The sequence below is a fragment of the Saccostrea echinata genome, unplaced genomic scaffold (assembly GCF_033153115.1).
Source record: "Saccostrea echinata isolate AGI-Se365-2 ecotype Australia unplaced genomic scaffold, CSIRO_AGI_Sech_v1 ptg000009l, whole genome shotgun sequence".
Lineage (NCBI taxonomy): Eukaryota > Metazoa > Mollusca > Bivalvia > Ostreida > Ostreidae > Saccostrea > Saccostrea echinata.
This window is the reverse complement of record NW_026889758.1, coordinates 23,962,901-23,975,726: the sequence shown is the minus strand read 5'-3', so window position 1 is coordinate 23,975,726 and position 12,826 is coordinate 23,962,901. Positions and strand designations below refer to the sequence as shown.

At 36.0% G+C, this 12,826-nt stretch overlaps 1 protein-coding gene across 1 annotated transcript; it reads left to right on the top strand.

Annotated features, from left to right (window-relative positions):
• The first annotated feature begins 3,190 nt into the window (after positions 1-3,190).
• Positions 3,191-12,555, top strand: LOC133183484 (calmodulin-like). Its single transcript, XM_061318437.1, has 4 exons — positions 3,191-3,317; positions 11,638-11,665; positions 11,782-12,159; positions 12,267-12,555. The coding sequence occupies exons 1-4, from the start codon at positions 3,315-3,317 to the stop codon at positions 12,296-12,298; spliced, it is 441 nt and encodes a 146-aa protein (XP_061174421.1). The 5' UTR covers positions 3,191-3,314; the 3' UTR covers positions 12,299-12,555.
• Positions 12,556-12,826: the final 271 nt, after the last annotated feature.

Genomic DNA, 12,826 nt, shown 5'->3' with positions numbered 1-12,826 from the left:
AATCGGAAAGATTATATTGAATACAAAATTTCCTGTAATATTGCGTTTGATTATTTTTAAATTTCTTACAAAGATGGCGTTTTTCTGCATTAAAGGTTATGAAAATAAATACACTGTAGATTTTTGTGTAAGAGAATATACAATACGTGTATGTACTGGTTCTAATTAAATTTAATTTAATCCTTAAATTGTTGAGTAGAAAAAAATGACTGGTATTTTTTAAGGAATCATATTATACCATTTATGTAGACAGGTAACTTTTTTTCAGAAGGGGGGGGGGTGGGGTAAAATAACAAGTCAAAAGTAAACAAAAAAAAACAAAACCAAAATAAACAAAGAAAAAAATATATATTTCGGGAGGACATATTCAAGTTTCCCTTTTCGACAACAAAATGAGCCAATATGACAGTGATGCTCAGCAATGTAAGCGATACCACACTCAGTAGATAGGTACAAATTTATCAAACCTCTGATCAAGAGGCGTTTCAGAGATTCAACATATCGGAATTTAAGAAGCCTGAATCAACAGGTTGTTAGATTGTTCCTCGAAGAAAATATGATATATATATTTTTTTTAATCTGAGATAAATACTTGTACAAATTTGAGAGCAACAATATGAAGGCAAGAATATATAAGCTTTTGTTTTACAAAAGATGATTTTGTTTTTCTTCAAATGAAATTTAGCTTAAAGGCGGGGGGTGGGGGTGGGTTGGTTGTAGGCTGTTGATCAATCAAATAGAATATTCTGAATTCAATGACCGTATGTAGGATATGATGATAATATAAAAAATTATATTCATAGTTTTTGTGAAAGTGCATGTTTGCTGCACGACGTACCATTTTTCTATACACTCATTTGTCATTTTTAACCCCAAAGAACTTGAAAGAAGCAATTGGAATAAAATGCTATTTTTGCGTTTACGGTATTTACTCGCATATAAGTCGGTTTTTATAAGTCATTGTTTTTTCACATTATTTTGGAGGAATTTGGCATTGACTCGCTGATAAGTCGGTACAGTTTTTGTCCTGAATCTGTCACAAATTTCAGATTGATATTCTATTTTATTATACAGTCTATCTATAGTCCCTATATAATCTATACAAACGCAAACAGTTCATAACACTACATATTCACTGGATTTGAAGCCGTATTCACCGGAGGGTCAGTGCGCGTGCAGCTGCATTGTGACGTCATATAACTAATTTTCATGGTATGTTTTCGGACACTTTTAAAAGGCCTGCAAACCCGCGACCTACGTTAAGCGGGAAAAATGTTAGACAACTTATCGCAGGATTATTTTCTAAATATTTTGATGTCTTATACATAACAAAAGGAAAACACGGAAGTTAAAACTTGTACGTAATCTGGATTTTTTTTAATTTTTCTACGACAGAAGTTCGTAAATGAAAATGGTGTCGTCATACAGCCTTCAATGTCTTCTTTATTCAAATCCGGACTATATAATAAAACAATTATGGACTCTTTCGGTGGTGAATATGGTTTGTTATTCACCAGAAAAATATCAATATTGACCGAGGCGAAGACCGAGACAAACCATAAGAGTCCAAAATTGTATAGTATTTAACAATTCAAACAAACATTAGCATGAAATATGTCTTTGAAAAAAGAAGTCATGACTTAGAATCCATAGTGAGAAACAAGTCATGAATGAAGATTGAGAAGGAGTGTTTATGTTTGTCTCCACTAAAACTTCTGTGGTAAATGGTTGGTGTCTGGCTCATCCAATGATCAACCCATTGGCAGACTACCAGGTAATCCTTCGTTCAGCCAATATACTTTGAGCCTGAAAAAAAAAGATGAAACACATTTTAATCCATCATAAAGATTCTGGTGCATGAAAATACTTTTAACTCTGTGCAAAGTGAAATTTAAAGGAATAATGAAAATTCAAATGATTATACTTGAACTTGCGTTACATGTTAACATGAATTGATACATATTAAAAATGCATGTTTATAGTCAATTTTCAATTTCAGGTTCCAACCTGAAGAATACATGGGAAGAGTAAAACCTTTTTCATTTATATAAATACTTACTAGCTATAGTCTAGAAGAATGTCCCGAAACCTGAATGTTTAGTCCACCATCAGATGAATTTCAATATTTCAATCACAAAAATTGGGAAAAGTTATAATTATATTTTTAAGGAACGTTTCGTCTGACCTTAAGACTTATAATACTTAAGATGGTTTTGTGAAACGGCAGTCATATCTTATGATTGACGTAAGTCAAAAGTCAAACCTGAAGATAGTCTTAAGATCGATCTTAGGAGAGATCTGATGGTAGTGAAACCATAAAACTCTCTTCGAACCCCATCAAGGGCATAGGGTAATTAAAATCTGGAGAAAATGTAGATTTTATCATAACTTTAAAAAAAAATTTTTTGTTCAAATTAATTTGCAACATGCTAAAAATTAGAGTATATTACATTCATTTTCGGAGATTTGATTTTTGATTTTTTTTAATTTAATTTTATTTATTTATTTTATTATCATTATTTTTTTTTAGCATAAGAACCAAAAAAGGAAAAAAAAGTTCATTTGATAAAGATATTTCGTGATTAATTTGTGTTTTAGAAATTATTGAGTCTGTACAAACTGTTTAAAAGATTTCTATAGCATACTTTTTTGGGTATCCTATGCCATTAAGCAGAAGTTTCTCATACAACATATGAACTTGGTGTATTTAAATACAGGCGCTAGGTGTATTTTCTTCAGATGAGATATGCCTTACTCGACTTTCAGGGTTGAAACGGATCCTGCGGAGCTGATACGGACTTGTAGATTAAACCGTTAAAAACAGTATCTGTGATAATACGATTTTTTGTTTACATTCTTTGTAAAATTCTTGCATTTACATGTAATTTTGAATAAGTGGAATTTGATAAAACAAGCTATATAGTCAATGATTATTTATTTGTTTTGTGATGTAATAAACTAATAAAAAATACCCTTTTCCATAACATACCTTCGGCCCTCTTGCTGATATTGGTGTCTAGGGTTGATACAGGGTGTTTAAGGCAGAAAAACGTATAATAATAATATGAAAAAAAAAAAACACAACAAAACAAACACAATTCTTAAACACAGAAGCAAAAGAAACAAAAAAACCGCAGTGCTTTTTTGTCCATTTTCCCCCTTCTTGGGCCCACAATACATTTTACATTGTGCGCTCAGGTACAACAACCGGTTTCTATTTATACACCGGAAAGGCTTCGGTGTTTGGCGATTTTCACCTGACCAGGTGCAAACCTGTCAAAAATTATATCAAAAGAAGAGTACCTGGAGCAATAATGGTGAGTAGAATAATTGTTCAATGAGCAGATTATGAAATATGCCACCTTCTTATTCGGGGGGTATTGTAAATGCCTGCGTTCCCCCGATCGGAGGTGTCCTTATACTCCATACATATCACGTACACGTAGGTGTGGTCTTTTTCTCAGATAATCATAAGTTACAACAGAATTCTTTGGAGAGTGTGAAAATATCTCTATGGGATAGTAAGGTGTAGTAAAATATTCTTTTTAGGGACAATAAATATATATTTAAGAATTTCTTAAGAATGTGTTTTTGGGGCTCCTAAGGGTGATGGAAAGTCAGTGAATTATTCATGCATTCCCTCGGCATCTAAAAATGAATGTGATTTTATATGACCTGTGCTCACGTGGTTTGTTTGTTTTGTTTTGTTTTGTTTTTGTTTTGGCCGCCTTTATTTTTTTTAGTCTCATAGCTGAGTCACTCACGTGACCTATATATTGCTATTACTTTTTAGTGCGTTATGTGTCGTTCGTAAACCTGAACATTTTCAGATTCTTCTCTTGAAACACTAAACCAATTTCAACCAATTTTGGAACATACATCATCAATGGGGGATTGGGAACAAAAATTGTTCATTTCATTGTCCCTGCCCCCCTGGGCCTGAGTGATGGGGCTAAAACCATCAAAATTAATGCTATGTTTGTAAATCTTCTTATCAAGCAGTCAACATGATTGTAACAAGCATTCAGCCCTCTGCCAAAATGATAAAATTCATGGCCCTAGGGTCAGGTGTTCTAGTGATAAGGTGGGACTCTAATGATCATACAGTGAAAGTGAAAAAAAAAAATTAAAAAGCCCCTCCCCCTGTACATTTTGCAGATAAACTAGGTGCATGGTTGTAATGAGCAAGGGTACCTTTTCAAAAAAATGTGAAATTTGTGGCCCAAGGGTTAGAGGTTCTGGTAATGGTGGTTGAAGGAGGCTCTATTTATTTATTTTTAGTGAAAATGCATTATTTCTTTGAAAATCCTCATTGTTCCCAGGGTATTAAGGAAAACAACTAAGTGGAGAGTTATGATGAGGATAGGTGCCTCTTCCATAATTGTGAATTTCATGACCCCTAGGCCAGGGATTCTGGTCATAGGGTGAGGCTCTATTGATTCTAGTGAAAATGCACTAATTCTTTGAGAATCTTCTTCTCTGCTTCTGGATATTTAGCAGATAATCTAAGTGCATGGTTATGATGAGCAAGGGTGCCTCTTACAAACTTTTGAAATTTGTTGTCCCAGGGTTGGGGGTTCAGGGGGGGGGGGGGCTCTATTGATTATGCAGTGAAAATGCATTATTTAAAAATACATTGTATTCTCCTCTGCTCCTGGGTATTAAGCAAAGAAAGCAGTGACAGATCCAATACCTTTGGATTCCCTTAAAAGAGAGAGAGAGAACTGCAGAGCTGTAGCTCTCTTGTAGGGCTGGGACGATATATTGACATCAATATTATCAATTCTGTGTGAGTGCGATACGCATATTGATACATATGAAGAAATATCAACAAAAAATCTGACTTATGTTTTTCTTTGTTTACTTAACATTTTGGGTTTAATATATAAAATAAATATGGTAGTCTAAGATATAAGTATGAAGTTCATAATAATTAACACCACTTTTGTAAAATAATTTTGTTTTACAACAGATATACAATTTCTTTGAACATTAAATTATTCTTATTTGTGAAGAAATGTTTTGTTCATTTCAATACAAAATAAGATTTAGTAACCCCCCGTTCACACAGAGCTCCGACTTTGCGACGATCATCCCGATCAAGCCACGATCTGAAAAAGTTTTGGATCAGGGCGGATCGGAGCCGATCGGCGTCTAAATCGAGCAATTTGGCAAATTATGGTCTTCATTACGACCGTACTACGATGCCCCTATGTCAAACGCGCTGCTAACACGCTTCTACTACGATGTTATGCAGACCGTTGCCGACCAGCTGCCGCGTTTACTGCGTTTACGCTACGCTGCCGCTACGACATTCAAGATCATACTACGACGCTTCGCAGACCTAGATGACTGTACGACGATATCGCTACGGTGGTGCCGATCATATTGCGATTGTATTACGCTTCTAGTACGATTTTGGCGATGATGTATATATATCTTGGGTTTGAAACATATTTTTCACTTCTGTCCAAACTTTACCACGGGGTTAACGGGGCATTTTCAATTGTAACTGTAACAAGATGTGAAAAGTTCGAAGTCTCAACTGCAAATGATTGTCAAGTATAGTGTAACCCTTTACATGTAGTTGACAGATGATGCTTGGTCAAATATCAGCGCTATAAAAACAAACTGCTGCCTGGTAGGTCGTGATATGATCGGCGTAAGGTCATTGTAGGTCTTCGTAGGATCGTCAGGAACGTAGAGAGATCGTAGTGGGAACGTAGTAAGAACAAAGTGGGAGCGTTGTAGGAGCGTATACTTGATAAGTTCCCGACTGTACTTCGCTTTTACTGCGCTTTTACCACGATCACGAAGATCTCTCCACGATGCTTCTGCGCTGCTTGTATGATTACGGCGCTTCTACTACGCTCTTTTTACGACTTTACCCCGATTCTTGTTTGCCACGATCCCGCTACACTTGTTTTGAGCATGTTCAAAATAAGCGTGGCGAGAGCGTAGATCTTACCGATCATGAAGACCCTACCGTGATCATACTGCGCTTATAAAGACTCCACTTCGTTTCTCCTGCGATTTGTCACGATCGGTCACGTTTTCAGCCACCCTTTGATTGTAGTAGAAGCGGCGTCTATGTGTGAACGGGGGCTAACCAATTAAACATACCGTTCATGGTAGCTCAGTCGGTAGAGCGCTCGTTCCGTGATCGGGAGGTCGTGAGTTCGAATCTCGGCCGCGACAAACCTAAGTCGATAAAAAATGGGTAGCAACTGTTCCTTCGCCATGCGCTCGGCACTTTGAAGTGAAAGTTGCGGGTCCTTCGGATGAGACCTTAAAAACCGAGGCCCCGTGTCATGGCAGGCGTTGGCACAATAAAGATCCCTCACTGCTCAATGGCCCTGAGTGCCGAGTAAAGGTCAAAATTTGAAGCCCTTCACCGGCATATGGTGACGTCTCTATATGAGTGAAAAATTCTCGAATGGGACGTAAAACAATATACAATCAATCAACCAATTAAACATCTCATGATACATATCATATCGTGGCTCAAATACCTTGATACGAATCGATATAGAAAAAGTTGTATAGTCCCAGCCCTTCTCTGTTTGGGTAAATTTAGACAGAAACCAGAGAGTTACAGATCCAAACATTGTAAAAAGCTTAGATTTTTTTGTTGCTCGCTTTTGGTATTATTTCTTGTTGCTGTATAGTATATGCGTCTCCCCACTTTTTGAAAGTATGCTATCTATAAATTATCCATATATTTTACTCTTTTTCCCAATACTTTATTTGCCTTTAGTGAGCGTTATTAAGCATAATCCAACCATATGGACATAGGAAGGCGAATTTTAAAGGCTGACATTCCAAGGCCATATAGCACGTACTGTTTGTAATCTTTGAAAGGTAAATAAAGTATCAGTAATACAAAATAAGTATCAGTAGTACATGCCTACGTGTAAATAAATTAATATCATCCTTTAAGCTGGGAAGCACATAGTATGCAAGAAATAATACCCAAAGGGAGCGACAAATTGTCACCTTAAATCAAATGGTATTTACAATGCTTGGATCTGTGCATGTAGCTCTCTAATTTGTCTCTCTGAATTTTCTCAACCAGGGAGCTACAGTTCTACAGCCAAGAGAGATAGAAGAGAGTCCTGAATTTTTGTTGTGCTCTTACTATAGAAATGGTTCAGTGAAAGGCTAATTTAGTTGTGAAAAAATGGAAACACCCCCCCCCCCCCAATTTGGAGAATTATTTTCCTTTTTTTTGTCAAAAATTTTCAGATAATCCAGAATTTATTTTCCTGGCTGCCCCCTTTCAAATGATACTATGTCCCTATAGTATTCCAATTAAGTTGTTGTTTAACTATGTAAAGATATGTTATAGGAACTCTCGTTTCCTCTTCAACCCCTCCTCCCCCCTTGAAAAATTTCTAAATCCATGCCTGCAAAGTAAGTGCATAGTTATGATGAGAATAGTTGCCTCTTTCAAAATTGTGTATTTCATTGTTCCAAGGTCAGGGGAACTGGTGTTAGGTTTGCACTTTATTTATTATGTAGGAAAAATAGCAAAAATGCATTATTTATTGGAAAATCTCCTTCTCTACTCCTGGTATTATGCAAACAAACTTAGTGCATAATTATGATGAGCAAGGCTGCCTTTTCCAAAATTGTGAATTTCATGGCCCTTTGGTTAGAGGTTTTCTGGTGTTAGGTGGGACTCTATTGATAATTTAGTGAAAATGATTTAATTCTTTGAAAATTTTCTTTTCTGCTCCTGGGTATTTAGCAGGTAAACAAAGTGCACGGTTATGGTGACAAGCTAAGAATGCCTCTTCCAAAATTTTGAATTTCAGGCTCTATAGATTAGATAGTGAAAATGCACTGATTCTTTGAAAATCTTCATCCGTTATCTTTCCTAACCCACATTGGTTAGAGCATGAGCATTGCTCTAGAGTAAGAAGATGATCCTTTGTTGCAGCTCCGAATCCCACTGTGAAACATGGAGACAGGTCCATCGGATGAGACGGTGTAAACAGATGTCCCTTGTCACAGTAGGTGCTAGCTGAAAAAGATCCCTCACTGCTCAAAGGTCTTAAGTGCCAAGTACTGCTATAGTCTTGACCCTATGACCTTGAAGTTTAATCTTATTTTAAAGAATTTTAACATTGGTGATAACTTTTGAATGACAGAAGATATGGTGTTCATTTTTGACATGCATTACTTGTGACAATATTTTGGACCCTGTGACCTTGAAGCTTGATTTACATTCCAAATTTTTTACATTGGTATTAACTTTTGAAGAGAGAAGATAGGGCTTTCATATTTTACTTGCACATTACCTGTGACAACCCCTTACAGAAAGAACTATCATTTTTTACTTCATGACTTTGGTCTAGAAGTTTGTCCTTCTTATCAAATATTTTAACTTTGGTCATAATCTTTTGCTCCAGAGGAGGCAGGACTTTCATATTTTTTTCACATTTGCATTCCTTATGACAAGACCTTTTAGATTGCATTATGATATTTTAGCTCATGATCTTGAAGTTGATGCAGTACTGAGAAGCTTTTAAGAGCCCTCTCTACACTGCACACTATTGGGTTCTGATTTTGTGGTATTTTTATGCAGAGTATTCTGCCCTTTGATCAGGAATAAAATAAATTGAAATGTAAAGTTTATTACTTAATTTGTGATCAAATTATGCATTCATAACATATCAGTAGGCCAAGATGAATAGAACACTTCATTTGTAGGTATTTTGCCCACTTATCAGTACTTCATTGTCTTTGAACATTTTTCCGGGGGGGGGGGGGGGGGGGGTGAATGCAAGGTACATGTACCATGTGTTGAAAATATGATATATAAGCTCAATATTTACACCTTTACACACCATAATTTCCTCAATGTACAAAAAATCTTCCAAAGTATAGAGGGTTCTTAATTCAATTTTTTTGGTATGATGGACAGAAAAGACAAGGATACACAAACAAGACAGTTACAATATACCCTAAATAATTGCATCCCAACAACTAAGACACGAAAAGTGGGAGACCTAGATTATTTGAATATGCTTGTTTATTTTAAATAAAAAGCAAACTTGTAAAAAATAGCATTAAGATAGCTAAGTCAAGCTACTTAAGTTGTTTGATAAAGCTAGGTAGGTAATTCAAGCTACATGTAGGTAGCTAATTGTAGTGATTATAATGGACCTGATGATCTCATCACAACACAGCAATTAACAGATTAATCAACAAGCTGAAAATTTGTCCTTGAAGCATAAAATTGCTTACATGTAATCATGCTTTTCCCACGCAATAATTACACTATATTATCAGTTAGCCTACTGCTAATTTACAAGTACCTCTATATTCAGTAAAATTTGAATGATTATTGTTTTACTAATGCTTTGAACATATTGAATATCATTTGCAAAAGGACTGATTGCAAGTCTTTTTCATTCTTAATAGTCAATCCATTTCCTGTTATACATTGTGTGCATGTTTATATGTGTGGATGAGAGAGAGAGAGAGAGATGCAAGCAAAGTATATTAATTGAAGAAACATAATTTCAGTGTTAATGTTTTTTTTTTACTTGTATATGAATTGTATTATGTGTAGCCAAATTTAATGCTTTTAAAGTTAACAGATAGTATATGTTAACAGTATTTTTTCCCCTTTTTCCGAGAAATTTAGAATTACAATGTAAGATCTCCTTATAAGTAAAAAATATGTTGTTTGATTGCTGTTTTAAAAAATAATGAGTAGGGAATAATTAAACTTTGAAGAGTTGCCATGTTATCCTTTTTGAGCTCATCTGGTAACCCAATTTCTGAATTCTTAATTTGTTTATATATTCATTTAAATAACAGGCCTAGAATTACCAAATTGCTTTCATTTCCTTCTTAGTAATTATTATATTTCATGCCCATTTCTTATACTCATGTACATATTCAGATAGAAGTTGGATATATGAGTGGTGTATGTTAAAGTTTGTGTTTTTCAAAAAAAAGGGGGGGGGGCATAAAATTACTTCATGCATAATTTTTTTTCCAGTTTAACTTGTTATACCCCCTCTTTGAAAGGGATGTGATGAGAGTGTCTGTTCATACGTTACACTTGGGGATAGCCATCACTTACTTACTTCATAAATACAATTTAATGAAACAAAACCTTTTTAGCTCACCTGAGCTGAAAGCTCAAGTGAGCTTTTCTGATCACCCGTTGTCTGCTGTCTGTCCATCTGTCTGTCTCTCCGTCTGTCTGTCTGTAAACTTTTCACATTTTCAACTTCTTCTCAGGAACCACTGGGCCAATTTTAACCAAACTTGGTACAAAGTATCCTTTGATGAAGGGGAGTTAAAATTGTTAAAATGAAGGGCTAAGTCCCATTGCAAGGGGAGATATTCAAGAAAAGGCAAAATTAGGGTGGGGTCATTAAAAAATCTTCTTTCAAGAACCACTAAGCCAGAAAAGCTGAATCTTACGTGAAAGCATCCTGGGGTAGTGTAGATTCTATATTGTGAAAATCATGCCTCCCGGGGGTTGGGAGGGGCCACAAAAGGGAATCCAAGTTGTACATTGAAATATATAGGGAAAATCTTTAAAAATCTTCTTCTCAAGAACCAGTGGACCAGTAAAGCTGAAACTTATATGAAAGCATTCTGGGATAGTGTAAATTCTAAATTATTAAAATCATGACCACCGGGGGTAGGACGAGGCCACAATAGGGAATCCAAGTTTTACATTGAAATATATAGGAAAAATCTTTAAAAATCTTCTTTCAAGAACCACTAAGCCAGAAAAGCTGAATCTTACGTGAAAGCATCCTGGGGTAGTGTAGATTCTATATTGTGAAAATCATGCCTCCCGGGGGTTGGGAGGGGCAACAAAAGGGAATCCAAGTTGTACATTGAAATATATAGGGAAAATCTTTAAAAATCTTCTTCTCAAGAACCAGTGGACCAGTAAAGCTGAAACTTATATGAAAGCATTCTGGGATAGTGTAAATTCTAAATTATTAAAATCATGACCACCGGGGGTAGGACGAGGCCACAATAGGGAATCCAAGTTTTACATTGAAATATATAGGAAAAATCTTTAAAAATCTTCTTCTCAAGAACCACTGGGCCAGAAAAGCTAAAATTTAAATTAAATTGTCCAAATCATGACCCCTGGGGGTAGGGTGGGGTCACAGTAGGTATTACATGGGGGAATCTGGCAAAGCACAGCATGGCCAAAGTTATTCAGGTGAGCGACGTGGCCCATGGGCCACTAGTCTTGTTTACATGATAGTGGCATTGTGCATCTCCTACTTTAGGTTTCGATGGGACATATATTTGGGGTTTCCGATACCAAAACATGGACACTGCTATTCTTTATGTAAAACTAAGGGTGCCATATTTTATCCGCAGCGCCTCCTATACGACTGAGTAAAATTTTCCGAGACTTTCATAGATCTTAATTACATAGTGTCATTATGCATCTCCTTCTTACGTCTTTTGGGGATTTCCCATAGCAAAACAATGAATTTCAGAGAATCTCATTTACATATTGCCAAGAAATGCACTTGGTCATTATACTCATATGAAAGCTGAGGGGGGGGGGGTGCACCCTCAATTGCTTATTATTGCGTCTTATTCCATGGTATGTCATGCATTTTTTAATTCTCTTTTCAGACAAAGCTTTCAGCAAGTCAGCTTGACGGTATGTTGCCTTATTTCTTTGCAGCTTATCATCATATTGAACTGAATGAATAAGAGAAATTTCATCATCTGTGTGTTAATAAAAAAAATTCAAACGACGCTTCACTTTTTTTCCAGAATTGAAGGAAGCCTTTGTGATTTTTGACAGAGACAATGATAACAAAATAAATATGCAAGAACTTGCAACGGTCATGAGGTCTATAGGTTTCAGTCCTACTCAAGCCGATCTTCAGGCTATCCAACAGGAGTACGGAAATCGTTTGCTTGACATCAACGAAGTTCAAAATGTCATATCGCGAAGAGCTCCTCCTCCAGAAACAGAAGACAGCGTTCGGGACGCCTTCCGAATCTTTGACAAAGATGGCACGGGGTATGTCAGTGCTTCCGAACTTCGACATGTTCTGACACATCTAGGAGAGAAGTTGTCCGATGAAGAAGTTGATGAAATGATTCGAGAGGCCGACATTACTGGTGACGGACAGGTCAATTATGACCGTGAGTATGTTAGTTATAACTGACTTGAATATGCATTAGAATCGAATGGTCTTTGATATCACAAAATAATAAAGGGCTATCTATGAAACATCTTTTTTTGTTTTCAGATTTTGTGAACATTTTGTGCTCTGCAAGATGAAGTCTTGTCTACAAATCTACAACATAATGATACGATTGGGATCTGACGTTTTAGAAGCATTTAGTATTCAAGTAGCCTGTGTACGGCGCTGTATATATTGGATATATCATAGAATATTGCCTGATAATTTCACGTGTTCAAAATAGTATCATCAAATGAAATCAGTAGTCTTTGATAATTAGCATCATTCTTCAGTTTGTGTACATTCCGTTTTAATGTAACAGCAATAATGTGTAATTACAAACATATTATTTATACATTTTTTGTTTTCTCTGTATTAGACGACATGGACTTTGGTCCAGCACACTCTCTAATCGACATACGTGTATTACATCAGAGACAGTGCTCCCAGATTGGTTATTTTTTCATAAACGCAAGAGGCGGGCCACAACGCTTACGTCACCTTGGCCCTGCTGCTTTTCAGAAGATTGCTTATTCCCTTGAAAAAAGTTTGACTTCATATTGTGGCCCACCACAACCCCAAGGGGTCACGACTTAACCAAATTTGAATCCACTACCTAGTGATTC

Bases quoted from the DNA above. Each gene is read 5' to 3' on its own strand.
- LOC133183484 (XM_061318437.1), top strand. The intron at 11,666-11,781 runs GTATGTTGCCTT...CTTTTTTTCCAG, and splicing joins TTCAGCAAGTCAGCTTGACG to AATTGAAGGAAGCCTTTGTG. The intron at 12,160-12,266 runs GTGAGTATGTTA...TTTTGTTTTCAG, and splicing joins CGGACAGGTCAATTATGACC to ATTTTGTGAACATTTTGTGC.